At 49.8% G+C, this 26,453-nt stretch overlaps 1 protein-coding gene and 2 non-coding genes across 3 annotated transcripts; all 3 read left to right on the forward strand.

Annotated features, from left to right (window-relative positions):
- Positions 1 to 5,974: 5,974 nt before the first annotated feature.
- LOC140904216 (uncharacterized) lies at positions 5,975 to 19,930 on the forward strand. The gene is made up of 10 exons (XM_073326618.1): positions 5,975 to 6,096; positions 6,822 to 6,908; positions 7,439 to 7,660; positions 8,304 to 8,326; positions 9,267 to 9,382; positions 9,681 to 9,713; positions 12,179 to 12,291; positions 13,051 to 13,177; positions 17,342 to 17,455; positions 18,055 to 19,930. The coding sequence occupies exons 1-10, from the start codon at positions 6,034 to 6,036 to the stop codon at positions 19,077 to 19,079; spliced, it is 1,923 nt and encodes a 640-aa protein (XP_073182719.1). The 5' UTR covers positions 5,975 to 6,033; the 3' UTR covers positions 19,080 to 19,930.
- Positions 19,931 to 23,787: 3,857 nt separating this feature from the next.
- On the forward strand, positions 23,788 to 23,860 carry TRNAK-UUU (transfer RNA lysine (anticodon UUU)). Its single transcript has one exon. It is a non-coding gene; the product is annotated as a tRNA-Lys (tRNA).
- Positions 23,861 to 25,276: 1,416 nt separating this feature from the next.
- On the forward strand, positions 25,277 to 25,349 carry TRNAK-UUU (transfer RNA lysine (anticodon UUU)). The gene has a single exon. It is a non-coding gene; the product is annotated as a tRNA-Lys (tRNA).
- The last annotated feature ends 1,104 nt before the right edge of the window (positions 25,350 to 26,453 follow it).

Consider the following 26,453-nt stretch of genomic DNA (forward strand, 5'->3'; position numbering starts at 1 on the left):
GGAATCCCGACCTGGGATATTCTATCTACTACCCAAGATCCATAAACCTGGAAATCCTGGGTGCCCCATCATCTCAGGCATTGGCACCCTGACAGCAGAATTGTCTGGCTATGTAGACTCCCTCCTCAGGCCCTACGCTACCAGCACTCCCAGCTACCTTTGAGACACCACTGACTTCCTGAGGAAACTTCAATCCATCGGTGATCTTCCTGATAACACCATCCTGGCCACTATGGATGTAGAAGCCCTCTACACCAACATTCCACACAAAGATGGACTACAAGCCGTCAGGAACACTATCCCCGATAATGTCACGGCTAACCTGGTGGCTGAACTTTGTGACTTTGTCCTTACCCATAACTATTTCACATTTGGGGACAATGTATACCTTCAGATCAGCGGCACTGCTATGGGTACCCACACTATAAGGTGGATAGAAAGCTGGCTAGATTGTCGGGCTCGACGGGTAGTGATCAATGGCTCCATGTCTAGTTGGCAGCCGGTATCAAGTGGAGTGCCCCAAGGGTTGGTCCTGGGGCCGGTTTTGTTCAATATCTTCATAAATGATCTGGAGGATGGTGTGGATTGCACTCTCAGCAAATTTGCGGATGATACTAAACTGGGAGGAGTGGTAGATACGCTGGAGGGGAGGGATAGGATACAGAAGGACCTAGACAAATTGGAGGATTGGGCCAAAAGAAATCTGATGAGGTTCAATAAGGATAAGTGCAGGGTCCTGCACTTAGGACGGAAGAACCCAATGCACAGCTACAGACTAGGGACCGAATGGCTAGGCAGCAGTTCTGCGGAAAAGGACCTAGGGGTGACAGTGGACGAGAAGCTGGATATGAGTCAGCAGTGTGCCCTTGTTGCCAAGAAGGCCAATGGCATTTTGGGATATATAAGTAGGGGCATAGCGAGCAGATCGAGGGACGTGATCGTTCCCCTCTATTCGACATTGGTGAGGCCTCATCTGGAGTACTGTGTCCAGTTTTGGGCCCCACACTTCAAGAAGGATGTGGATAAATTGGAGAGAGTCCAGCGAAGGGCAACAAAAATGATTAGGGGACTGGAACACTTATGAGGAGAGGCTGAGGGAGCTGGGATTGTTTAGCCTGCAGAAGAGAAGAATGAGGGGGGATTTGATAGCTGCTTTCAACTACCTGAAAGGGGGTTCCAAAGAGGATGGCTCTAGACTGTTCTCAATGGTAGCAGATGACAGAACGAGGAGTAATGGTCTCAAGTTGCAGTGGGGGAGGTTTAGATTGGATATTAGGAAAAACTTTTTCACTAAGAGGGTGGTGAAACACTGGAATGCGTTACCTAGGGAGGTGGTAGAATCTCCTTCCTTAGAGGTTTTTAAGGTCAGGCTTGACAAAGCCCTGGCTGGGATGATTTAACTGGGAATTGGTCCTGCTTTGAGCAGGGGGTTGGACTAGATGACCTTCTGGGGTCCCTTCCAACCCTGATATTCTATGATTCTATGATTCTATGGCCCCACAGTATGCCAACATTTTTATGGCTGATTTAGAACAACGCTTCCTCAGCTCTCGTCCCCTAAAGCCCCTACTCTACTTGCGCTATATTGATGACATCTTCATCATCTGGACCCATGGAAAAGAAGCCCTTGAGGAATTCCACCATGATTTCAACAATTTCCATCCCACCACCAACCTCAGCCTGGTCCAGTCCACACAAGAGATCCACTTCCTGGACACTACAGTGCTAATAAACAATGGTCACATAAACACCACCCTATTCCGGAAACCTACTGACCGCTATTCCTACCTGCATGCCTCCAGCTTTCACCCTGACCACACCACACAATCCATCGTCTACAGGCAAGCTCTAAGACACAACCGCATTTGCTCCAACCCCTCAGACAGAGACAAACACCTACAAGATCTCTGTCAAGCTTTCTTACAACTACAATACCCACCTGCAGAAGTAAAGAAACAGATTGATAGAGCCAGAAGAGTTCCCAGAAGTTACCTACTACAGGACAGGCCTAACAAAGAAAATAACAGAACGCCACTAGCCGTCACCTTCAGCCCCCAACTAAAACCCCTCCAACGCATTATTAAGGATCTACAACCTATCCTAAAGGATGACCCAACACTCTCACAAATCTTGGGAGACAGGCCAGTCCTTGCCTACAGACAGCCCCGCAACCTGAAGCAAATACTCGCCAACAACCACATACCACACAACAGAACCACTAACCCAGGAACTTATCCTTGCAACAAAGCCCGTTGCCAATTGTGCCCACATATCTATTCATGGGACACCATCACAGGGCCTAAGAACATCAGCCACACTATCAGAGGCTCGTTCACCTGCACATCCACCAATGTGATATATGCCATCATGTGCCAGCAATGGCCCTCTGCCATGTACATTGGTCAAACTGGACAGTCTCTACGTAAAAGACTAAATGGACACAAATCAGATGTCAAGAATTATAACATTCATAAACCAGTCAGAGAACACTTCAATCTCTCTGGTCACGCAATCACAGACATAAAGGTCGCTATCTTAAAACAAAAAAACTTCAAATCCAGACTCCAGCGAGAAACTGCTGAATTGGAATTCATTTGCAAATTGGATACTATTAATTTAGGCTTAAATAGAGACTGGGAGTGGCTAAGTCATTATGCAAGGTAGCCTATTTCCCCTTGTTTTTTCCTACCCCCCTCCCCGATGTTCTGGTTTAACTTGGATTTAAACTTGGAGAGTGGTCAGTTTGGATGAGCTATTACCAGCAGGAGAGTGAGTTTGTGTGTGTATGGGGGTGGGGGGGGGGTGAGAAAACCTGGATTTGTGCTGGAAATGGCCCACCTTGATTATCATGCACATTGTGTAAAGAGTTGTCACTTTGGATGGGCTGTCACCAGCAGGAGAGTGAATTTGTGTGGGGGGGTTCAGGGTGAGAAAACCTGGATTTGTGCTGGAAATGGCCCAACCTGATGATCACTTTAGATAAGCTATTACCAGCAGAACAGTGGGGTGGAGGAGGTATTGTTTCATATTCTCTGTGTGTATATAAAGTCTGCTGCAGTTTCCACGGTATGCATCCGATGAAGTGAGCTGTAGCTCACGAAAGCTCATGCTCAAATAAATTGGTTAGTCTCTAAGGTGCCACAAGTACTCCTTTTCTTTTTACCCACACTGGGTGTTTCTTTGATGAGGGAGAATGAGGAATGCATTTAGTGTCTTTGATCTCCCATCATCACACACACAGTGACTACTGGCTTTGAAATTAGCACTTTCTTGTTAAAGTTCTTCCTTTGCATTACACAAGTCGTCTTTCTAGTTTGATGGATTAATTAGTTACAGGGGTATATACAATGTAAATCTTTGCTCTTACAGTGTAACAGAATAGAGATAAGTGAAAACAATGCACGCAGCATCCCCCTATGTTTTCACCAAATACACTTGTATACATTTAACCATCACTTTGATCTCTACTAATATGCAAGTGGATTGGCCTGGCTTCCAGCTATGAATCTGTAAGTTTTTGGTGAGGCCTGGGGCTTTGCTGGCACCTGATCTGCCCATGTCACATCTGCAAACAGCAATACCAATCCATGTATTTTCACTGAGCAATGATTTCTAGTTGTTTTTGGAATTCTGTCTAATTAAAACCCTGTAGTAGAATTCCACCCCCTTTTGTACTCAAGCCATCACAGCTCATACTGTATATGAATGGGTGACAGGGGATGGATCACTGGGTGATGACCTGTTCTGTTCATTTCCTCTGAAGCACCTAGCATTGGCCACTATCGAAAGACAGGACACTGGGCTAGGTGGACCTTTGGTCTGACCCAGTATGGGCGTTCTTATGTTCTAAGCAAATGAAGGAATAGAAGAGGAAAGTGTGCCATTTGCTGTTTGCAGGTTAGAGAATTATTTACAAAAATAAAATAAATGATCAATTACAAAGAATTGGGGGGGGGGGGGTCACATGTTACCAAAAGTCCAAAATGGTACTGAATGTTATAGGAATCTATAACTGTTTTAGGTGTATGGATTCTTTGGGAGAGAGAACAGCAAAAGTATAAAGGCTCAGAAACAAAAAGGCAAATGAAAAAGAATCCAATCTGTATTTATTTATTTTAATTTCATGTCTTTTGGGTGCATAACTCATGATTCTTGAATACTTGACTTCTCAATCTACCTTGGGCTTATACGCCCATATTTAGTAAAAATTACAGAAGAAATTTGCCTTTGAGAAGGATTTCATACAAGATATTATGGTACCCATGGGACCAGATTTTTAAAGGTTTTTAGGGAATTAGTGCGATTTTCAAAAGCATCTAGGTGCTTTCAACCATTAAAAAAAATTGATCTGTAGTACAGTATTTGGGGGCCAAGTTCTATGCACAAATGGTGACATGTGAAAAAGTGCTGAATTGAGAGGAAAAACAACTGTGGGCAAAGGCAGTCCCCATCGGTGGATTTAAAGGAAAGACTAGATGTTTTGACACCAACCCAGGTAATCGGTTGGCCTTGGCCTCACAGAATCCCAAAGAATAAACTTGTTATTTAAAATGATTTTTTTAAATTAAAAGGACACTACAAGCAGGAAGTGCTCTACCAGAAATACTGTGAGATGTGATGGTGGAATTCCCTGCAACATGATATTCTCAATGATTATTCGCTATTAAAGACACGCACAAGGATGCAGAAGGACATCCGTCCGCTCCATGATAATGAAGATAAAGGATGAAATGCTAAAAGGAACAAAAATAACATTTGGAAAAGTAAACCATTTAAACAGCATTTCTAGTGGATTGCAACCAGAACAGCAGCTAGGCCAGTATGGCCTACGGCTATGAGGCTCTGTGCAGACATATACACTGATAAGGGATCCTTTGAAACACTAAAACCACGTATGACAATGGTTGCAGGGGTGAGTGTCCAGCCTCCTTTATTACCAGCAGGAGAGTGAGTTTGTGTGTGTGGGGGGGGGGGGGGGAGGGTGAGAAAACCTGGATTTGTGCTGGAAATGGCCCAACTTGATGATCACTTTAGATAAGCTATTACCAGCAGGACAGTGGGGTGGGAGGAGGTATTGTTTCATGGTCTCTGTGTGTATATAATGTCTACTGCAGTTTCCACGGTATGCATCCGATGAAGTGAGCTGTAGCTCACGAAAGCTCATGCTCAAATAAATTGGTTAGTCTCTAAGGTGCCACAAGTACTCCTTTTCTTTCAGCCTCCTTTAGCAGCTCAGCGCGTCATTTCCGACAGGGAAGAAGCTGCTTTGAACAGCAACTGGGATGCAAGGTGCCTTTGAGAAAAGAGCCCGGGAAGCGGCTAGGACACTGTACCTGCACTGTCCTGAAGACCCAAAAAGTCCCTCTGCCTCCCCGCTTAACCTGTATTTTTGCTCACCCCCTTTGTGGTGACTTTGGCCCTCTGTGTCCCTCCCTGCGCCAGGTTTCCCCTCCGCCACTGTACTGCCCTGCATTGCCCAGTTCTTAGGGATGCTCCCTGGCCCCGATTTTGCCCCTTGGCTCCTCTCCTTCCCAGTAGCATCGGATGAAGTGAGCTGTAGCTCACGAAAGCTCATGCTCAAATAAAGTGGTTAGTCTCTAAGGTGCCACAAGTCCTCCTTTCCTTTTTGCGAACACAGACTAACAGGGGTGTTACTCTGAAACCTCTCCTTCCCCTGGTTGACTGTCCCGTGCCCCCTCCCCTCCGATCTTCCCCCTTTAACCCCTCCCCCCATGAGCAGCAGGGAGCAGATCCCCCCCTGCAGAGCCGGCTGCTGAGCATCCCGCCCTGGCAGGGGCACGGTCAGACCAGCTCGCTGCGGGGCTCGGGGACTCCCCCCGGCCGGAGGCGGGTTCCCCGGCCAGCGCTGGGTTGGTTCCCCGCGTGTCACAAACACCCTGCGCGGGGCCCGCACCAAGGGCTCCTGCCCGGGCCGCTGCACACGGAGAGGCGGCTCCGAGCCGGGGCTGGGGAGGAGACGCCCCTCCGTGTGCAGCAGCCCGGGCAGGAGCGCTTGGTGTTTGCACACGGGCCATGGCCGGGGCCGGGAGCGCAGCGCGGAGGCTGCTCCAGCCCGGCAGCCCGCGGGGCAGCGCGGTGGGTCCGCGGGCAGGGCTCGGGTGGGCGGCGGGGGCCGGAGACACCGTGGGGCGGACACGCTCCTGCCGGGAGGGGCTGGGCCCTGCTGCCTGGTTCGCTCCCTGCCCGGGTCCCGAGCTCCCGGCGGCCGGAGAGGGGCTGCGGGGGGCGAGTGTCCGGGGCGGAGCGGAGCAGCCCCTGCTGCGGAGCCGGTGGGACGAAGCCCAGGAGCTGCAGGAGGGGCCCGGAGCGAGGGGATGGAGCAGCTGGGGGAGGGATCTGGGGATCAGAGCCGGGCTGTGGGGTGTGGGAAACGGCTGGGGATGGGGATCGTGGGGCTTGGGGGCTCTTTGGAGCTGGGAGTTTTGGGGGTGCCGGGGGTGGGGCATGTTCAGATATTGCACTTGGGGAGTGTGTGTCTGTGTGGGGGTGGGTTGGAGCTGTGGAAATTGGTGTCTGAATTTGGTAACTTGGGTATGAGCAGGGCCTGGGGATGTTTGCAGCTGGAGGCTGCACCTCTGTCACTTCAGCCAGGGGTCCTTTGTTTTCTCTAGAAAACCTGGTGCCCCTTTCACCAGCCTCTCTCAGAGCTTCCTGGCTGAGGTTGAACAAGACCTGGAATAAAAGTCCCAGTGCATCCCAGGGATTCTGCTCGGGCATCTGCAGGGCAGGATGGGCCCTGAAATCTGGCTGTTGTGAGGCCGTTTGTAGCGGTTTGTAACCCCCTCCCCCACTTCTTCCAGGAGCCCCCACGAGAGCGTTGGGCCCCTCTGGAAAAAGAGGGAGAAGCAGCCAAAGCCGAGGAGCAGCAGCAAAGCGAGGAGCTGCTGGTAGGTGCCCAGGGCCCAAGTTTGCCTGGAATCCCAGTGCCCTGAGTGATGGTGAATGCAGGGCCTGGCCTTCCAGCCTCAGCCAGGGAACCGTCCCCACTGGAGCCGAGGGATCCTGCAGGGTCAGACACAGGGGTGACAGGATGCCCTTAGGGTGCAGGAGGCTGCTGGGCCAGGAGAGGGTCAGTCTGTGTGAGCCCAGAGCCCCTGTCCACGGGCTGTCTGCATGTCACAGTGACCGGGGAGCCTTTCCAGCACCTGGGGGGGATGGGGAGGACAGAGATGAAATGTGGGCTGCAGAGATGGAGAGCCTGGCTCAGTGCAAGTTGATGAGGTTTGCAGGGGAGCAGGCCCTCCTGTTGGTGATGCACAGCTCACTGGTGCCTTGATCCATCCACCCTTCCTGGCCTAAATGCGCTTCCCATGAGCCACCACAAGAGATCCTGTGCTCTGGTAAATAACTTCCCCACCTGCCTGGAGGCACATTTATGGTTCTCCCCTGTTACCGAGCCACCCTCTCCCTGTTGCAGAAACAGACAGAAGCCGAGAGGCAGAAGATGGTCTGGGAGTGGCAGGAGCTGCGAGGGTTTCTGGAGGAGCAGGAGCAGCGGCTGCTGTCCCAGCTGGAAGAGCTAGAGAGAGCCATTGTCCAGAGAAGGGATGAGCGCATCTGCAGACTGTCCTGGGAGATTTCCCTGCTCAGTGAGCGGGGAGGAGAGAAGGGGCAGCAGTTGCTGAGCCAGCCCCTGCAGGTCAGACTGTCATTGCAATGATCATACGTAGTGTTCCTATAGGAGCTCCTCAGCCTTAGACCCCAAAGCACTTTACAAAGGGGGGTCAGGGCCATTATCCCTATGGGACAAAAGGGGAAAGTGAGGCAGAAGGAGGGGCAGAGCCCTGCCCAACATCACATCATGAGTCCGTGACTGGCTGGGGATGGGTCCCAGGAGTCCTGGGTGCTGCAACCCCAAGACCTTCTCTCCTGCCCTGCAAATGTCTGTCTGCATTTGCACTTGGAGGGTGAAACCCCCTGCCCCCATGCCGTGGTCCTGAGCCTGACCTAAGGCCCTGTTCATCCCGGGTTAATGGGGTCAGGGGCTTGTGGGTCTCTCAGTAGTGAGGAGAATTTGACTCTCAAGGCAGAGAAACATTTTCTTTCTCTGACGTGCCTGGGGAGAATCCTTCTCTAATGGCAACCCCCCAGCAGGGATTGCTGGGGCTGCTGAGAGCAGAATTCCCTGCTTGGGGGATGGCAGCTGGTCTGGGAACATGAACCCGAGTGTCTGAAATTCTCCAAATACCCAGGACTCCAATGGCGATTCCCCTGCAGAGTAGGAGAGCTCCCCAGCTTGGGACAACCCCTCTGACTTTCCTCTTCTTTCTCTCCTTCTCCAGGGTGCTGGGAGCACTGGGAGTAGGTGAGTCCCCGGCTCTATTTCACTCTCCCTCATGCTCAGCTACATTTGGAAACTGCACTAAATACAGAGCTCCCGCCTGCTCCTGCGGTGTGACACGCCGGCTTGGTGCCTGTGATCACATCTCCCCTAGCAGCTGCCTCAGCAAGGGGCAGAACCTGTTACTCTGACAGCTAATGAGGTCCCACCAGGGCTGTCAGACACATGGGCTAGACCCAACCTGTCTGACAGGTTTATGTGGCCACATCACCTATTCACAGTGTGCAAAAACTCAGGTTTCCATTTTTTTTAAAAAAAGAAAAGGAGTACTTGTGGCACCTTAGAGACTAACCAATTTATTTGAGCATGAGCTTTCGTGAGCTACAGCTCACTTCATCGGATGCATACCGTGGAAACTGCAGCAGACTTTATATACACACAGAGAATATGAAACAATACCTCCTCCCACCCCACTGTCCTTTTAAGTAAGTGTCAAGCCCTCCTGGCTAAAAAGAAACCCTCCCAATTGCGAACGGAGACAAGGTTGCCTTTCAGGGTCTGCTGATGCCATGGCTCAGACAGGAGTGAACTCCTCTGCCCTCTGTTGATCTCATTGGCGTGTCAGCTGACATGAGGACACTCTAATGTCAACATTCAATATTCCGTGGCTGGTCACTGGTGGACCAGGGAGGGGGCGGGAGTGAAGCTTTGAGGGGTTGGAAGAGGGAGCGGAGAGGAGAGGAGAGACACAACAACAGTGAGGAGAGAGAAAAATGGAGAAAGGAGGGTGGAGAAAAGAAGGGAACAATAGGTAGAAATAGCAGGGGCCATAATCGTGTGGGGGGGCAGGGGTGTTCTCCCCTTGAATGATACTGATCATGACAATAAAGGACTTAATAGAGAACAGTAACTGATTGCTGGCATGGGGATCGGGCTCATTTCTCACCCCTCCTCCTTTCCCCAGCAGGGAGGATGGGACATTTTGGAAGCCAGAGCCGGGGTTTGTGGAGCTGGAGAAGAGACTCAGCGATTTCTCTCTGAAAAGCGCCCACCTGCAGGAGGTGCTGCTGGGATTCAAAGGTGAGTTGGAGTCTGGGGGTGGCGTCTCCTCTGGTTAGAGCGACCCTGGCCCTGGGGAGGAGTCGGGGTCTCTAGTGATGTTACTGACCCCGGGCTCCATCTCGCAGCCCCAGCTCAGTGGGTCACCCTTCCCCATGGAGTAGCTCTGTGGGGCTGGCTCTGTCTGCAGCGGCTGCGTTATCAGGCTCTCTGTGTCACCATCTTGTAGTTAAAAGAAGTTACATTAATAACCAATGGGGATTTGTCCATGAGTGTGAGGGCCTGAATCCTCATCTCTCCCGTCCTCTCCTTCCCCTAGAGATGCTGCGACTGGAGCTGGGGAGCAACACAGGTACGTGTCTGTCTCTGACCAGCCATGGGGAGATTTCAGACCAATAACTATGTTAGCGACAGGGCATCATGGCCTCCAGCCCCAATGTGCACCTGGAAGCTGTGGAACAATGTGAAGCCGGGTGAGCCCCATGACTGCCCAATTCGCTCCTGCTGTGACATCTGATGTGGATTCAGAGCGAATCCTGATCTCACTGGTGTGTTTCCCTTTGGGGCAAGGAACAAGCCCCTGAAAGGTGTGAAACAGGGTGAGACAAAGATGAAATGTCCATAGGCTGAGCCGTCAAGCACCTTCAAATGGGTGACTGAAAATGGCCACAGTGGGTGGGGGGCAGAAGGTCTATAGAGGATACAGCTGGGCTTCACCTGAGACTGACCTTGAATGAGAGATGGGACAGTGGATACAGACTGGCTATGAATGGGACGAGATCGCTGGGTTGAATATGTCCTAATTTTGAATGAGGAGGGAGCTGCTGTAGTGTTTATCTGTGTTTCTCACACTTTTCTGTTGGTAACCTGTTGTATTGATTTTAAAGGTTAAATGTGTTTAACTTGTTTTTTACTGTTTAATATTAAAATAGTGATCAGTCTCTCTTTCTTTCTTTCACAGAGGCTTTGGTTTTACTTTTCTTTTGGCAAACACTTAAAAACATTTATTTTAGTTGAAAGTTTATTGATTGAACATGAGTTAATATTGTCACTTGCCACACTGTTTAATGCACTTTTTTGGCAAGTGTGTTACCTTTCTTATTGTTTAGATGAGTTTGCTTATTTGCATATGAGTGATTTTTTTCTGTTTTTAAATTAAATGGTTCATTTATTTTTTAATTAATTAATTTATTATTTTAATTAGTTTAAAGTGTTTGTTTTCTTTTCTTTTAGCACTTTAGAATTTATTGTTATGCCAGGTATGAAGATAAAACAGGAAGCTACTCATTACGTAGTTTGAATTTCTACATAATATGAAAGTTGACACAATTATTTTTTTACAGCTGATTTTAAGGCTAACAATACAGCAACAATTTCAGGATACTGACTGAGGACAAAAATTAGTTTAAATGTTTTAGGGTTTTTTTAAAATATATTTTCACACTGGCATATTAGTCCCTATTTTGATGGAACGAATAGCTATTTATATGTGCAATGCGTATATATGTGCAATGTGCCTTTTTCACAGCCACATGACCTTGGTGGCTCATAGTTAAGGCTACGTTTTAGTCACGGGTATTTTTAGTAAAAGTCATGGACAAGTAGGGTGACCAGATGTCCTGATTTTATAGGGACAGTCCCGATTTTTGGTTTTTTTTTTAATATAGGCTCCTATTACCCCCCACCCCCGTCCTGATTTTTCACATTTACTGTCTGGTCACCCTATGGACAGGCCATGGGCAGGAAACAAAAATTCATGGCCTGTGACCTGCCCATGACTTTTACTATATACCTCTGACTAAAACTTGCGGGGGTGGCCCTGGGGGTTCCACGGGTGCTGGAGGGGTGAGGGTTGGCGGGGCTGGGGCAGGTTCCCTACCTGGCTCCAGGGAAGTGGCAACCTCCAGCTTCTAGCTCCACATACTGCCTCTGCTCTGCCCCCAGCCCCATTTCTTCAGCTCCCATTGGCTGGGAACCGTGTCTAACGGGAGCTGTGGGGGCAGTACCTGCGGGCAGAGGCAGCATGTGGAGCTAGGAGCTGAGGGAGAGGAGTTCCTGTCACCCTTCCGGGGAGCTCCCTCCCCAGGTAAGCACTGCCATGCACCCCAGTCCCCAGCCCTGAGCCTCCCCACACCCAAACTCCTGCTGCTGGGAGGCGGAGGGGGGCCCAAGACTGCCCCAGCAGTTGCTGGTGCGACTGGCCCAGGGGCTGCCCGAGCTGCTCAGGAGGCTCCCGGGCCAGCTACATGGGCCTCTCCAGAAGTCACAGAGATGAGTGACAAACATGGAGCCTTACTCATCGTCACCTGTGATCCACCCACACACCCAGGTCTCTTTCCTCCTCTGTCTCTTCCGGCCACGGCTTGTAGCAGAAGTTCTTATTATTAGACGCTCTGTGTGTGACCTTGCACTTTGTACTATTGAATTTCATCCTGTTCCTGTCACTCCAGACTTGGAGGCCATTCACACCGGTACAATGTTCTGATCCTTCGCATTTCCGGCAAATTGCATTTCATTTAGTGCACCTGCACTGAGCAGACTTTGTCCAATACCTGCCTCTGCTTAGTTCCCGTGCTGCAGGGGGAACATGCTGCCCTCAGGGAGCATGACAGGGTTGGAAAATGTCTCAGCAGGTTCAGTCCTGATGGGGATGGGTTTGTGTATGTGCTGTAATAAAGTCATAGAATGACTGATGATGTTCCCAGCATGAGTGTCTGGAACATCTTATTTGCAGGGAAGGAGCTAGGTGGAATCAAGATGTGGAATGAACTAAAGTCCCTTCTGGACTCTCACCAGTTCTCCCTCTCACCCTGACAGGCTGCAGAATAACACCCCCTTTTAGCTCCAGATTGCCCCATCCTCCAAGGAGACGGGGAAGGGAAATGGCTGCAGAAGAGCAGGCTCAGGTAGGGATCCCAAGGGAGTTGCTGGTGGGTTCCTGATGGAGAGAGAGGGGGCAGAAAACACACAGGAGGTGGGAACTTCTGGGGAGTTCAATCTGGAGGTGGGAGGGGGCTGGAAATACACAGGGTCATAGGCACCAATGGCTAGGAAGGGCTTGGTGGAGGGTGGAGAGTGGCAGGTGGGTGGGAAGAGAAAAAGGAAGTCAGCACCTGTGCACAGGGTGCAGAAAGGGAGGGGAACAGTGGGTGACAAACCTGCTGGAACTTGTTTTTACTTGGGGACTAGATTATAGGAACAGACTCTGGGGGTTACGGTGGAAATTCCTTCTCCGTGGAACAGGAAAGAGACGCCCTGAACTGGGCTGGGATAACTTCCCAAACTGCCATGCTGGAGCACGAACCTACGAAGTGGAGGCTGCTCTGAGATATAAAGGAGTCACTGACCAGAGGGGCTTAGGGGAGATGCCCCATCCCTTCCCCTCTGGCTGCTGGCAATGGGGAGGAGGTTGGGATTCTTACCAGGGGGCCTGGAGCTTTGTAGGGGTCCATCTCCTGCATCAGCCTTTGGCTAGCTGTGTGATGAGTGTGAAGACCCTGCCAGCCTCTGTCTGCTAGGAGGGAAGTGGGACTCTTTTTCTCCCCTCACCCTAATGCCTCTTGGATGCTCTGAGCAGGGTGGGACTCTGTGCCTCCTTAGACTTCCAATTAATTGGCCCTGGGGTGTCATGAATAGTGGAGCTGTGAGTGGGGCAGCAGGTCCTGAGTGTGGGACTCTTGCTCTTTCAGGGACTGGTGACCTTCGAGGAGGTGGCGGTGTATTTCACCAGGGAAGAGTGGGCTCTGCTAGACCCCGCTCAGAGAGCCCTCTGCAGAGACGTCATGCAGGAGAACTATGAGAATGTGACCTCGCTGGGTAAGGATTCCTGTCCCCTCGGTTCTTGGAAGGGGAAGTTAAGACTTAAGGTTTATTTTACCCCCACAATGCCATCTCTACTGTGCCCTGTTTCAGCATCACCCCAACATGCCACTGACACATACAATACCACTCTACCCTCCCCTGCAGCATCGCAGTGTCAAATATCTCAGAATTGCAAAATGTTACCACCCCTTTAACCTCACTGGGCCCTGCGGACCACTAGCATGTATGCCACCAAACTACTGACAGACCCGTAGCAAGAACACACTCTGTGCACCTTTACTAAGACAGCCTACAGCACTGAGCCCTGAAAGGAGGCCTACTCGGTCCACATGCACCTCTCTTCCTACGACAGTCACAGCTCTGCCATGCTATTGCAACCAATCCTTCCCCCGTCCAATTACAGCTGGCACAGTGCACACAGCTGGAGGCATGCAGAGAAATGCTGGGATTCCAACCTGTGGAACAAAACACTAACAACAGCATCTTCCCTTAGTTCTTCCTCATATCGATTATAAATTCATCCATTTTATGGCCAGAAGGCAGTATTAGACCACCTTGTCTGACTGCTGTAATCAGCTGAATAGCTTGTGTACGACTAACTCATCCTCTAGAACAGCAGTTCTTAAACTTTAGCAACCCAAGGACCCCCATTTTGATTTAAATTTTTTCACGGACCCCCAAGCCAGCTGCTCAACCCCAGGCCCCACCCCCACTTCACCCCTTCCCCCAAGGGCCTGCCCCACCTCTTCCCATCCCCACGCCACCCCTCCTCTTCCCCACCTCTTTCTGCCCCTTCCACCGAGTGCACCCCATCCCCACTCCTCCCCCTCCCTCCCAACACCTCCTGCATGCCACTGAGCAGCTGTTCCGCTGCATGCAGGAGGCCCTGGGAGGGAGAGGGAGAGTTGATCAGTGGGATTGGCAGCCCCAGATATGACTCGTGGACCTCCTGGAGTACTAGTCCAGTCCTGCTCTAGAAAGTTGTGACCCGAGGTGCCTAGGGTAGCCCACACTGCAAATGCTAAGATCAGTTCAGGCTGCAAAAAGAAGAGCAGATTCTCCCAGAACTGGTGGTTAACACTGTAGTTCGATTCACCAACCAGCCACAAACTGTGCTCCTGTCAAGAAGCTGAAAAAAATAAATGACACAGCCCCCTTACTGCATTCCAGGCTCTGGCTCCCAGTCAGCAAATAGATCCGGTAAAGTGAGAAGTTACTTAAAACTCTACTCACTATACAAAATGTTCTTCTGATCCCCAAAGCACCAGTCACATTACCAGATTGCAGTGATCCCTCGCTCTCCAGTGGGGAGGGAGGCCATGCTGCCTCATCATATTGGATGGTAACCCTCGGGCTTGGGTCACACCAGTTAGCCTGAGCCATAAGTAGTCTGTAGTTCTGGGCCCGTCTGACAGAGGCAAACAAGCAACAATAGTCTGGTGTTCTTGTCCCCACTCTCAGGCAGGGCAGAGCACTGGGTAGCCCCTTGCAGCCCCTCAGCTGGGGCTGGCAGTATTTAACAGCCTGGAGCTCTAGCACTTTGAGTGGGGCTGAGCAGGGAGTAGACTGTAACCTAAGCCTCCTGGCCAGGCAGCCAGCTAACACACACAATCTGGAGCTTTCACCCTTTGGGTGGGCAGAGCAGGGAGCAGGCTGCAGCTAAGCCTCCTGGCTAAGGCAGCCAACAAACTCTCAGTTCTTAGTTCAGGTAGGGGTGAGCACCCACACAGTCTAGGGGTTCTGAAAAGGGTGAGTACCCACACAGTGTTGGGGCTTTGGAGGGAGTGGGAGCATCCTAGCTTGGCGGATGGTAGATTCACACAGGCCTTCTGGCCTATGGTGGGGCATCAGCCACCCCAGGAGTGAGGTGGCAGGGGTAGGGGAACGGAGGCCTGCCCGATTCTACTGCGTCCAAGCCCAGGGCCCTGACTGAGGCGGAGTAGTCTGCCACTGGGTCAGTGGGGATCCAGCTGCAACATGCTGACCCTAGAAGCAGTCAGCCACTTAGTCAGACAGTTGTTGGGTGACCCTGGGCTACTTCCTACCTCCCTGGGGTTTGGTATCTCTGAGATCCACAGGTCCTCTGGGTACACAGTGGATGGTAGTCCCGTTACCTCCCCTTCTGGGTCCGTCTCCTCCAGGGGCAGGGTGCTACAGAGCACAGATTCAGCTCCCAGGTGCCACAGAAGCGTGGAGAAGTCCATCTCCTTCCCTGGCTCCCACTCAACTGAGCCCTCCCTTTATACATCCTGTCCAGCCCTGGTACTTCCGGTGACAGGGGGCGGGGCAGGTTTGCCTCTGCCCACCAGGGGGAGTGTAGTGATCCCTTTCTCTCCAGTCCAGAGGGAGGCCACTCTACCTCACTACACAGATCAATACTAGTTTGGATCTTACCCAAAATACCACGCTGCCAGCCAAGTCCTATAATGGGGTTGGCACCCGCCTCTTGCGAGAGCCCCCTTGTCATCAGGTGTGAGCCTGCTGTTTTTGTTTGGAATAGGGGTGGCACCCACTTCTCGCAAGAGCCCCTCTGCCCCAAGGCCGATGATGGGTCTTCAGTGACTCAGCCCTCCGGCTGAGTCACCCACACTATCTCTAGGTGGACCAAACAAACAAACCCTTTCCAGGGAATAGAGTCTCTACCTTCTTTCTCATGGCCCTAGTATGAGGCCATACAACCAAGGCTTCCTTCCCAGACACACTGTCTTCTATAACAGTCCAACAGGGGCACATCACGGTACCCTCAGCTGGTGTGTCCTTTTCAGCAGCCGTCCTTGGGCTCAGTCTCTAATCAGACCAACAGGGCCCATCACAGTACCCTCGCATGGTCTGGCTAGGCTCTGGTCTCAGTCCTTACTCTATCTTCTCAGCCAGCCAGGAGCAGTTTCTTAGCTCCCCTGGTCTTTGGCAGCCCTCCCTGGGCTTGGTCCAGTGCACACTGAGCTGTCCATGATCCTGCTGCTCTTCCAGCCAGCAAGGAACCCAGCCATAGGATCATAGAAGATTAGGGTTGGAAGAAACCTCAGGAGATCATCTAGTCCAATCCCCTGCTCAAAGCAGGACCAACCCCAACCCTTTGCTGAATAGAGGGGAATAATCACTTTCCTCGATCTGCTGGCAATACTCCTACAAATGACAGGTTTCAGAGTGGTAGCTGTGTTAGATTGTATCAGCAAAAAGAACGAGGAGTCCTTGTGGCACCTTAGAGACTAACAAATTTATTTTGGCATAAACTTTCTTGGGCTAAATCCCACTTCATCAGATGCATGGAGTGGAAAATACAGTAGGAAGATATAGATATACAGAGAACATGAAAAGATGGTGGTAGCCTTACCAACTCTAACAAGAGTAATTGATTTGTCTTAATTTGATTTGACAATAATAACCCTGATCTAGTGCTACATGAGTTGATATATGTAGCAAATTGGTGTTAGACTCAGTTCTAAGATCACAACACCACCCTATTTGAATTTAGGTAATCAATGCTGTCGTTCCCATCATTGTTCCATTCCGAAGTCGCTTCAGCTTCAAGAGAGCAAACTCACTCTTCAGAGATTTTGACATAGCTGTCTGATCTGTTGAACTGATAGCTGAGAATTATGGCTGCTTTGTCAATGCTGTCTGCTAGGGTAAAGTTACCTCACAAATGTTGGATAGAGTATACCTGTGGCCTGGCATGCTGTGGTCAGCCATGCTGTATGAGGCATACAGGCAAAAATTCCAAGAAGGCCCCTTTTGGGATCACACAATAGCTGCTGGTCAACATCTACTGTTGGAAACTGCTCAAAAATGCCTAAATTTTTGGCAGAACTTGATAGAATCCTTAGATGTGATTAAGGTTAAGGTTTTGACATGGATATTTTTAGCAAAAGTCACAGACAGGTCACAGGCAATAAACAAAAATTCATGTGAGCTGTGACCTTTCCGTGACTTTTACTAAAAATAATGATCAGTGTCTGGCCGTGTGTGTTCCCAGCAGACATGGGGATAGATAAATCCCTCATTAAGCAGAGTATCCTACACATTTCAGGACCTAGGTAGGTGGCCCCAGGCTATTACTGCTTTAAAATAGTCTGGAGTTAAAATAATAGAACATTTTATTGTGTGAAATTTCCTATGAACTCACCTGATCTCACTTGTTTTCTTTTCTCTGAGCAGAGTTTCCTGTTTTCAAAGTTGATGTGATCTCCCAGCTGGAACAAGGAGAAAAGCCAGGGGTGCCAGAAGTCCAGGGCTCATATGAAAGAGAGATCTGGAGGGATGCCTGCCCAGGTGAGGAATCATTAAATCAGCTCAAAAGATGAGGGTGCCTGAAGGAAACAGCTGGGATTCCCTCCAAAGACCCTTGTTAGCTCTCTGAGTTCAGGATTGTTCCCAACAGGAGTCATATCCTCATGCCCGATATTGCTCATGGCTTCCTTCCCATAACAACAGACCCCTGGTAGTAGTTTCCGACTTGACCTCCCACCCCAGATGAGGTGTAGAAACAGATTTTATGCACGCTTCTCTCCTGGGCAGGGAAGAATTTGGTGGGATTCTGATCCTGAATTTTTTCTGACTCAAGTTGCAGTGGGGGAGGTTTAGGTTGGATATTAGGAAAAACTTTTTCACTAAGAGGGTGGTGAAACACTGGAATGCGTTACCTAGGGAGGTGGTAGAATCTCCTTCCTTAGAGGTTTTTAAGGTCAGGCTTGACAAAGCCCTGGCTGGGATGATTTAATTGGGGATGGGTCCTGCTTTGAGCAGGGGGTTGGACTAGATGACCTTCTGGGGTCCCTTCCAACCCTGAGATTCTATGATTCTGCAGCATTTATTTTGGTTTGCTCTCCCCTTTTCCGTCCCTGTTTCTGAGGTTTCTCCCTCTATCCCAGCAGGTGCTGGGATGGTGAGTGAGAACGAGGAGCAGAATCCTCAGCAGCAAGATGCTGAGCAAGTGGAACCATATGCAGGATTATCACAAAGATCCGAAGGGAATGTGTCCAGGCGTCATGTGGAGGGAAAAGCCTGTGAGAGCGAGCCCAGGCCAGAGAGCGAGCAGGGAAACAAGACAGGGGAGAAAATGAGTAAATCCATTAATTATCAGGAAACTCAGAAGGAAACCACAGCCCAGAAGCGAATCCTCGCAGGAGAGCGAAACAACACATGCACTGAGTGTGGGAAAAATTTCAGTAGCCGCTCACACTTTATAGAACATCAGAGAATCCACACAGGGGAGAGACCTTACACGTGTTGTGAGTGCGGGAAAAGCTTCACTCGGAGCTCAACCCTCGTTCGGCATGAGAGGGTCCACACAGGAGAGAGACCCTATGAATGTTGTGACTGTGGGAAAACCTTCAGTCAGAGCTCATCCCTTATTGCACATCAGAGGACGCATACGGGAGAGAGACCCTACGAATGCCGTGAGTGCAGGAAAAGCTTTGCTCGGATCTCAACCCTTGTTACGCATCAGAGCACTCACACAGGAGAGAGACCCTATGGATGCTGTGAGTGTGGGAAAAGCTTCAGTCAGAGCTCATCCCTTATTGCGCATCAGAGGATCCACACAGGAGAGAGGCCCTACGAGTGCCGTGAGTGCAGGAAAAGCTTCAGTAGCCGCTCAGGGCTTTTCGACCACAAGAGAATCCACATGGGGGAGAGACCCTATGAATGCTGGGAGTGCAGGAAAACCTTCACTCGGCGCTCACACCTTATCACACATCAGAGAATCCACACAGGCGAGCGCCCCTATGAATGCCGTGAGTGTGGGAAAAACTTCTCTCAGGTCTCAGCCCTTATTAGACATCAAAGAATCCACACAGGAGAGAGACCCTATGGATGCTGTGAGTGTGGGAAAAACTTCTCTCAGAGCTCAGCCCTTACTGCACATCAGAGAATCCACACAGGAGAGATCCCCTAGAGATGCTCCTTGTGGGAAAAGCTTCCGTCAGAGCTCAGCCTTTACTTATCATCAGAGAATACACAAAGGAGATAAACACCATAAAAACCTTATCTAGAGCTGATCAAACAAAATTCCTTAATACTTTTTCTAATTCCCACATAGTGGCCTTTCATGCTCTTTGAATCATTTCCATCACCATGGTCTCTCCAATCTACCTAGTGAGCTGCCTGCTTGGGCCTCTTTTTGCCTCTTGAGCTCCCTTCATTTCCTACAAATCCATGACTTTATGTGGAAGTTATGTCCAAGCACAAGATGGTTTGGGGAGGAAATTATTAAAGCGATTCCTCTAATAACACAATGATGGCTTCCTAGCGATACTCTCAGCTGCTCACTTAATGCTGCAGCAAAGGATCTGCCATTTAAACAGAATGCCAGATGAATTCATCTTTATTGCTTTCAGTTAGACTTTGCATTGAACTTTCTTGGAAAAATGTGACCCGCTTTCTCCTATGAAATTGAGTATATAAAAACTGTTCTTTTAGTGGAAAACTTTGATATCAACTACATAAGCAAGAGAAGTGCCAAAAGGAGGATAGCTATTTAGCAATTTTGTCATATATTCTCTTGGACTCAGAGGAGGAGGTGTCCCTAGCCAGCAAGCCACAATCTTTAGCCAGGGTCTTGAAATGTTACCCTGGTCCTGAATAAGTAACGTACAATGTAGTATGTTAGCATTTTATTGTAACTTTGTCAGAATAAAAAGTTTTAAAAAATAAATAAAAGCGATATTGAGTCATGTATCTTCCAGTATACAACATGGGTCAGAACCATTATGGATCTGATTGGAGATCAGCCGATACAGTTGTGATGTTGCCCACTCATGCCCAGCTGAGGTTGTCAGTCTGGTTTGAAGAGTTTTAATGGACATGAAAAGCTGTCAGCAACTATGTTGTTCATAGAGTAAATGTACAGTTAATGAGGTTCATAGAGTAAATGAGGTTTTTAAGGCCCATCTTGACAAAACCCTGATTTGGGATGATTTAGTTGGGGTTGGTCCTGCTTTGAGCAGGGGGTTAAACTGGATGACTTCCTGAGGTCTCTTCCAATACTAATTTTCCATGATTCTATGTGTTAATGGGCCATGCTTTAAACCAATCAAACCTTGGAAGGGGACATTGAAAATGCATAAGAATTTTTTCTATGTCTGAAGGACAGAGTTCTAGGCTTTATTTTGGAATTCATTCACCATTAGCCATGCACCCTTTCACGTACAAACACGGCCCACTGCTGAGATCTCCCAGGGATTTTAAATTTAACACCCAAGGACTTGATGACCTCTTTTTATTTCCAAAATTTCAGCTCAGCACCCTTGTCTCCCATGTCCTCTGGTGACCTCAAATGCTGGCCACAATGCAAGCCTATGTGGTCTCTTGTAGTGTATGTGCTTGCTGCAAGGCACAGCCCAATAACTCCATTGGACTCCTGCAACCACTTAAGACTCCACTGGGCCCCTGGACAGCCATCACCTTCAATTTTGTGGTAGAATTATCCAATGGGTTCATGACCATTCTGACTGTAGTGAACCACCGCATAAAGATGGGATAGTTCATCCCATACTCCTAGGAAATTGCCTCGCTCTGGGTGGAATAAGTTGTCCACCTACATGACCTCCCAGAACACATCATCTCCAACCAAGGTGTGCAATTTATCCCACTTTTGGTGAGAAGCAGTCTGGATTTTGGATATCTAATTCTGCCTCTCCTCTGCCTACCACGCTTATGATGATGATGAATAGTCAGGTAGAGAGAACCAACAAGATCCTGGAGCAGTATGTTAGATGCTACATAAACTTCCACCAGCACAACTAGTCCTTGCTGCAACCTCAGGGAGAGCTTGTGGACAGTAATGTAGAACACAGCAAAGCCCTTTTATTTCAAACAATGAGTTCCACCCTTGGTTCTACCTGGATACAACACAAACATTGAACCTAAGATGACATAAAAGTTCACCTGGAGGAGACCAAAAAGATCTACAAACAATATGCAGCCCACTGAAGAGAAGAGGGCTCTGCCATTATGGTAGGCCAGAAGGAATGTCTCCCCATGAAAAACCTACACAGGAACAGGCCAACTCATAAAGTGGACTACCAGTTCTTTGGGCCCTACCAAGTAAGCTGGCAAATTCACCCAGTCTCCTTTGAATTCAACTTACCCCATTTCCTCTGCATAATCCTAGTTTTCCATTAAAAACTCCTGAAACCCCACATTAAGGACCTATTGCTTCATCATTCGCAATCCCCCTCCCCACCGCATGTGTTCAAGACCATGATGCATACATTGTTCATGAGCCACTTGATACTAGAATCAGAATTGGAGAGAGATACAGGCTGCATTTGAGTTGAGTCCTGCAGCTGGACTGGCTGGCATAAGGTATGCTGCCCTACTGGTTGACCTCTAGGCCCAACTGTGGGTTCCCACCTGCAGTTTTATACTTTGAGCTAAAGTGCTTTAGTGGGGCCATCAGAGAGGGAGACTTACCGCACAGACCAATTTGGCAGGGGTAAAGAGCAGGAATGCAAGACTACACATATTGATGACTTGGGGCTGCTAGAGTTTAGTGGGGGAAAACTTCACTTGTGTGTAGGGCCACAAAAAGGCCTCAGGGTGCTGGAGGGAAAAGGGAGGACAACGTGTGGGCTAGGGCTCTGGCAAGAAAGATGCAGGCTTCCTGTGGGTTTTCCTGCACTTTTGCATACCTAGCTTCTATTCCACAACAATTTGTTTCACTTCTTCGTAAGTCTGGGCAGCTCAGTTGGTTGAACCCAAAACATTAATCTGAAGGTCTGAGATTCAAGCTCTGGGGTTTTTTTCAATGTTCTTTGTGCACAAGAAGCTAAAGAAAATGCCTCAGGGCACTGGAAGGAGGAGCAACCGGTCCTAGGGCTGCAAAAAGAGCGAGAGTAGCAGGTTTCCTTTCTTGTTTCCGGCTCTCTTTTTCTTGACTTGTTTCTCTTCTGCACCAGTTTACTTCCAGGTTAGCCTGGCTAGCTCAGTGGGTAAAACACCAGGCTTTTAATCTAAGAATCCAGACTTCAAATCCATCATCAGGCAATAATGAGCCTTTCCTGTTATAGCACCCCCCAAAAACTTCAAAAAGCACCTCTTCAACACCTTCCTTGACATTCCTTTTTCCTTTTCAGGACTTGACCTTTCCTAGGAAGGGCCCTTTAGTGCCTGGGTCTGAAGGTGGGTTGGGCCTGGTGGGCTTTGAAGCCTTTTATGGTGCTACATTTTTGTTTTTCAATTTCCAGCAGGTGGCTGAGCTGGAGGGCAGGCCAGGGCAGAGGGGAGTGGTGGGGCAACCACAAAGAACGCAACCGACTCTTCTGATCTGTCCATATTTTTTGCAAGCCCACTGGGTGCAGCACCAGGTCTGAGGTGGCTGATGGTGGCAGAAGGGAGAGGAGATTAGGAGGGCCCCCCGCTTTCTCTCTTGCGTTCATCCACTCCCACCTTATGTCCTATGGGTTTTTCAGTGGAAAAGTGCTTGCAGGATGATTTCAGCCACAACAGTGGCCGCCCTCACAGCATTGGCGGCCAGAGCAGCAAGGCCTGCCTTTGGCTTGATCCATACGGAGGTCAATGTACCTCTGGGTGATACAGGCCAATTTTAGGGATCTTCCTCTGAAGGTGAGCAACTGTCCCCAGAACACTGAGAGGAGCTTTAAAGTGTTTGCAAATGGCACGGGTGCCCTTCAAGTACCGAGATGTACAGTGGCGCCTCTTTCATGGGAAACTCTCATTCCATGCAAATGTGCAAGTCTGGCATGTGCAGAGCAAAGGCTGCCCAGGGGCGCTGTGTCATCTATGGACCATGTTCTGGTGGCCTGGCTTTCTTCTCGGCAGGTGTGGGGACTTCGGGCTCCATGATGGCAGTTGCCAGACTTGGTTGGACAGGATTATTTACAACTGGCCTTAGGCCTGTTCCTGGACAAACGAGGGCAAGCCACAGGGCACCAGCAGAACCCGCTGCAGTTGCAGCAAGGGTGCCCTTGGCAGGGGCCACCGTATAGTGGATGAGTGTCGTGGGATACACTGCACCTAATCAATGCCACAGCATTGTATCACCTTTGGCAGATCCACTGTCAGGAGCATCTTCAGCGACAAAGGCAGTTTCCTGCAGCAGTGGCTAACCGGGTTTTTGTCGCTGTTAAACGGCTGGTTGAGGTGGAAAAACACAGTGAGTCACCAGCAGAGCTGGGCGTGGGCTGGGCTTGCCTCTGGGACCTGGATGGGCCTTGATTCCGTCCTGCTGGTCTCTGAGGGCAGGGAAAGGATTTTACTGCGGCAAGTGGGAGCAGTTGTGTTTCGTGTTCAGGATTTGGTATGGGTTTCTCCAGGTTTCTCATAAGCACACAGGGACCTTAGCAGGTGCTCTCAAGGGAGGACTGGCCCAGATACCATAAAGTGATGGGGACTGCATTTTCCTTTTTTTTGTATTTCCAATGGCATTTCTGTCTGTGATTTCGTTTTGCTTTGTATAACTGTGTTTTCTCCTGGATCCAATATTTAGCTAAAAAAAGAAGGTCTCCGGGCGCCAGATGGAGGAGCAGGCTGGGACTAGGGCTGCTAAGAGAGTGAGACTAGCAGGTTTTCAGTATTGTTTCCTGACCTCTTTTTCTTGACTAGTTTCTCTTCAGTACCAAACTTGCCCCTTTCCCATGTGAACCTGGCTAGCTCAGTTGGTAGAGCATCAGACTTTTAATTTGAGAGTCCAGGGTTCAAGTCCCTGGTCAGGTGGAGGGATCTTTCCCCCTTTGGTATCCCTGAAGAACTTCAGAAGGCATCTCTTCAGGACCCTCCTTGACCATACCTTTCTCTTTTCAGGACTTGGCCTTTCCTTGGAAGGGCCATTTACTGCCTGAGACTGAAGGGGTGACTTCCTCACATGCCCACTGGCCTCGCAGTCTGGAGGAAGAAAGGCCCCTGGGTCTACAGCAAAGTGCTGCATGTTGACTTGTTGAGCAAATGCAGGGCTGGCCAGAGAGGCCATAGAGACATTGAGCGAGGGAGGCAAAAAATTATCCGCACAGGGTCTTCCACACCGGAAGTCGTCAGAGCTAAATGTGCTCCTTGTCAGTTCCATGGTGTAAGGGCCAGCACTCAGGACTATGAATCCTGTCCTCTGAGTTCACATCTCAGTGGGACCTTGGAACAACTCATTTGCCACCTAACCGTGCTGGATGTTCCAAGGCTTTGTCTTGCTCTCTCAAATGGCGTGTGAGCCTGTCTTTTGCCCGCTACCTGTTGTGTCTTGAGCGCAAGAGGGGACGTTTGATTCAGAAGGCTGGCCGTGCCTGGATTCCTGTAGGTAGGGATGCAAGTTGCATTTCCTCTGAGTCCTGAAGCCTTGAGTGAGGGAGGCAAAAAATTCTCTGCACAAGGTCTTCCACACTGGAAGTCAGAAAAACTCAAGGTGTTCCCTGCTGGTCTCATGGTGTAAGGACCAGCATTCAGGCCTTTGAAATCTGTAATCCGAATTCAACTCTGGGTCGGACCTTGAGATAACTCATTTGCCACCTAACCCTACTAGATGCCCCAAGGGTTTGTCTTGCTCTCTCAAATGACGTGGGAGCCTGTCTTTTGCCCACTAGCTGTTGTGGCTCATTGGGTTTCTGGGGCCATTAAGTGGCTGGCCAAGGTGGAAAAACACCATGAGTCAGCAACAGAGTGAAGGCTGGAGTGGGCTTGGCTCTGTGACCTGGATGGGCCTTGATTCCATCCTGCTGGTCTCTTATTGAGGGCATGGAAAGGGTTTTACTGCGGCAAGTAGGAGCAGTTGTGTTTCGTGTTCAGGCATTGGTATGGGTTCCTCCAGGTTTCTCGTAAGCACAGAGAGACCTTAGTGGGTGCTCTCAATGCAGGATTGGCCCAGATACCATAATGTGACGGGAATTGCATTTTCCTTTTTTTTTTTTTTTTTTTGTATTTCCAATGACATTTCTATTTGTGATTTTGTTTTGCTTGTATAACTGTTTTCTCCTGGATCTGATCTTTAATTAAAAAAAGAAGAAGGTCTCGGCACCAGATGGAGGAGCAGGCTGGGTCTAGGAACTGCTAAGAGAGTGAGAGTAGGCAAGTTTTCTGTATTGTTTCCTGCCTTCTTTTTCTTGACTAGCTTCTCTTCTGCACCAAACTTGCCTCTTTTATGTGTGAGCCTGGCTAGCTTAGTTAGTAGTGCATCAGACTTTTAATCTGAGGGTCCAGGGTTCAAGTCCCTGGTCAGGCACAGGGGACCCTCTCTCCCCTTGTAATTTTCCCCAAGAACTTCAGAAGGGCATCTCTTGAGGACCCTCCTTTACTTTACTTTTTTATTTTCAGGACTTGGCCTTTCCTAGGAAGGGCCCTTTACTGCCTGGGACTGAAGGGGCAACTTCCTCCCATGTCCACTGGCCTCGCAGTCTGGATGAAGAAAGGCCTCTGGGCCTGCAGCAAAGAGCTGCGTGCTGACTTGTTGACCAAATGCAGGGCTGACCAGAGAGGCCATGAGTGAGGGAGGCAAAAAATTGTCCCAACAATGTCCTCTCTGCTGGAAGCCAACAAAGCCTGAGGGGTTCCCTGCTGGTCCCATGTTGTAAGGGCCAGCACTCAGGGCTTTGAATCCTGCAATCCAAGTTCAAGTCTCAGTGGGAGCTTGGGGTCCTTCGGTAGCCAGCTAACCCTATTGGGTTTTCCAAGGCTTCATCTTGCTCTCTCAAATGACATGGTGTGATGCAGCAGGGAGTGGGGTTGTTGACCTAGGAATGTGGCAGGGGAGTTTCACTGGGGATGGGAGACCTGAGAGCCTGTAACCTGAGCCAGAGGAGGAAGGGGAGGTAACACCTCTGCTCGGGAAACTGGACAAAGGCTGCAGGAGGGAGCCTGTTGGGGGCTTGGGGGTTGGTTTCAGTTTTGTGGTGGGACACAGGGAACCCCAGGGCTGGAGTCTAAGTTCCCTGCCCCCCAGAGGGACTTGACTGAAGGGTCCTGGTTGTACCCACAAGCTCTGTTTTAGACTGTGTTCCTATTGTCCAATAAACCTTCCACTTTACTGGCTGGCTGAGAGTCACGGTGAATCCCAGGAAGAGGGGTGCAGGGCCTGGACTCCCGCACACTCCGTGACAACTGGTGGCAGCTGTGGGATGTACTGCACCCCGTGGACGACGCTTCCTGCAGTAAGTGACTGGGGAGCAGTAAAACAAAGGGGGATTGATGGGGACCAGGCATGCTGAAGATTCAGAGAGAGACGGCTTCAGGGGGTGGTTAACCCCTGGGAGTGTGTGACCAGAGAGAAGGACTTTTGCAGTAACAGGGTCCCCCGGGGGATTGCAGCGAGCGGTCTCAGGGGTGGAGG

This window comes from Lepidochelys kempii, chromosome 28 (genome assembly GCF_965140265.1).
Source record: "Lepidochelys kempii isolate rLepKem1 chromosome 28, rLepKem1.hap2, whole genome shotgun sequence".
NCBI lineage: Eukaryota > Metazoa > Chordata > Testudines > Cheloniidae > Lepidochelys > Lepidochelys kempii.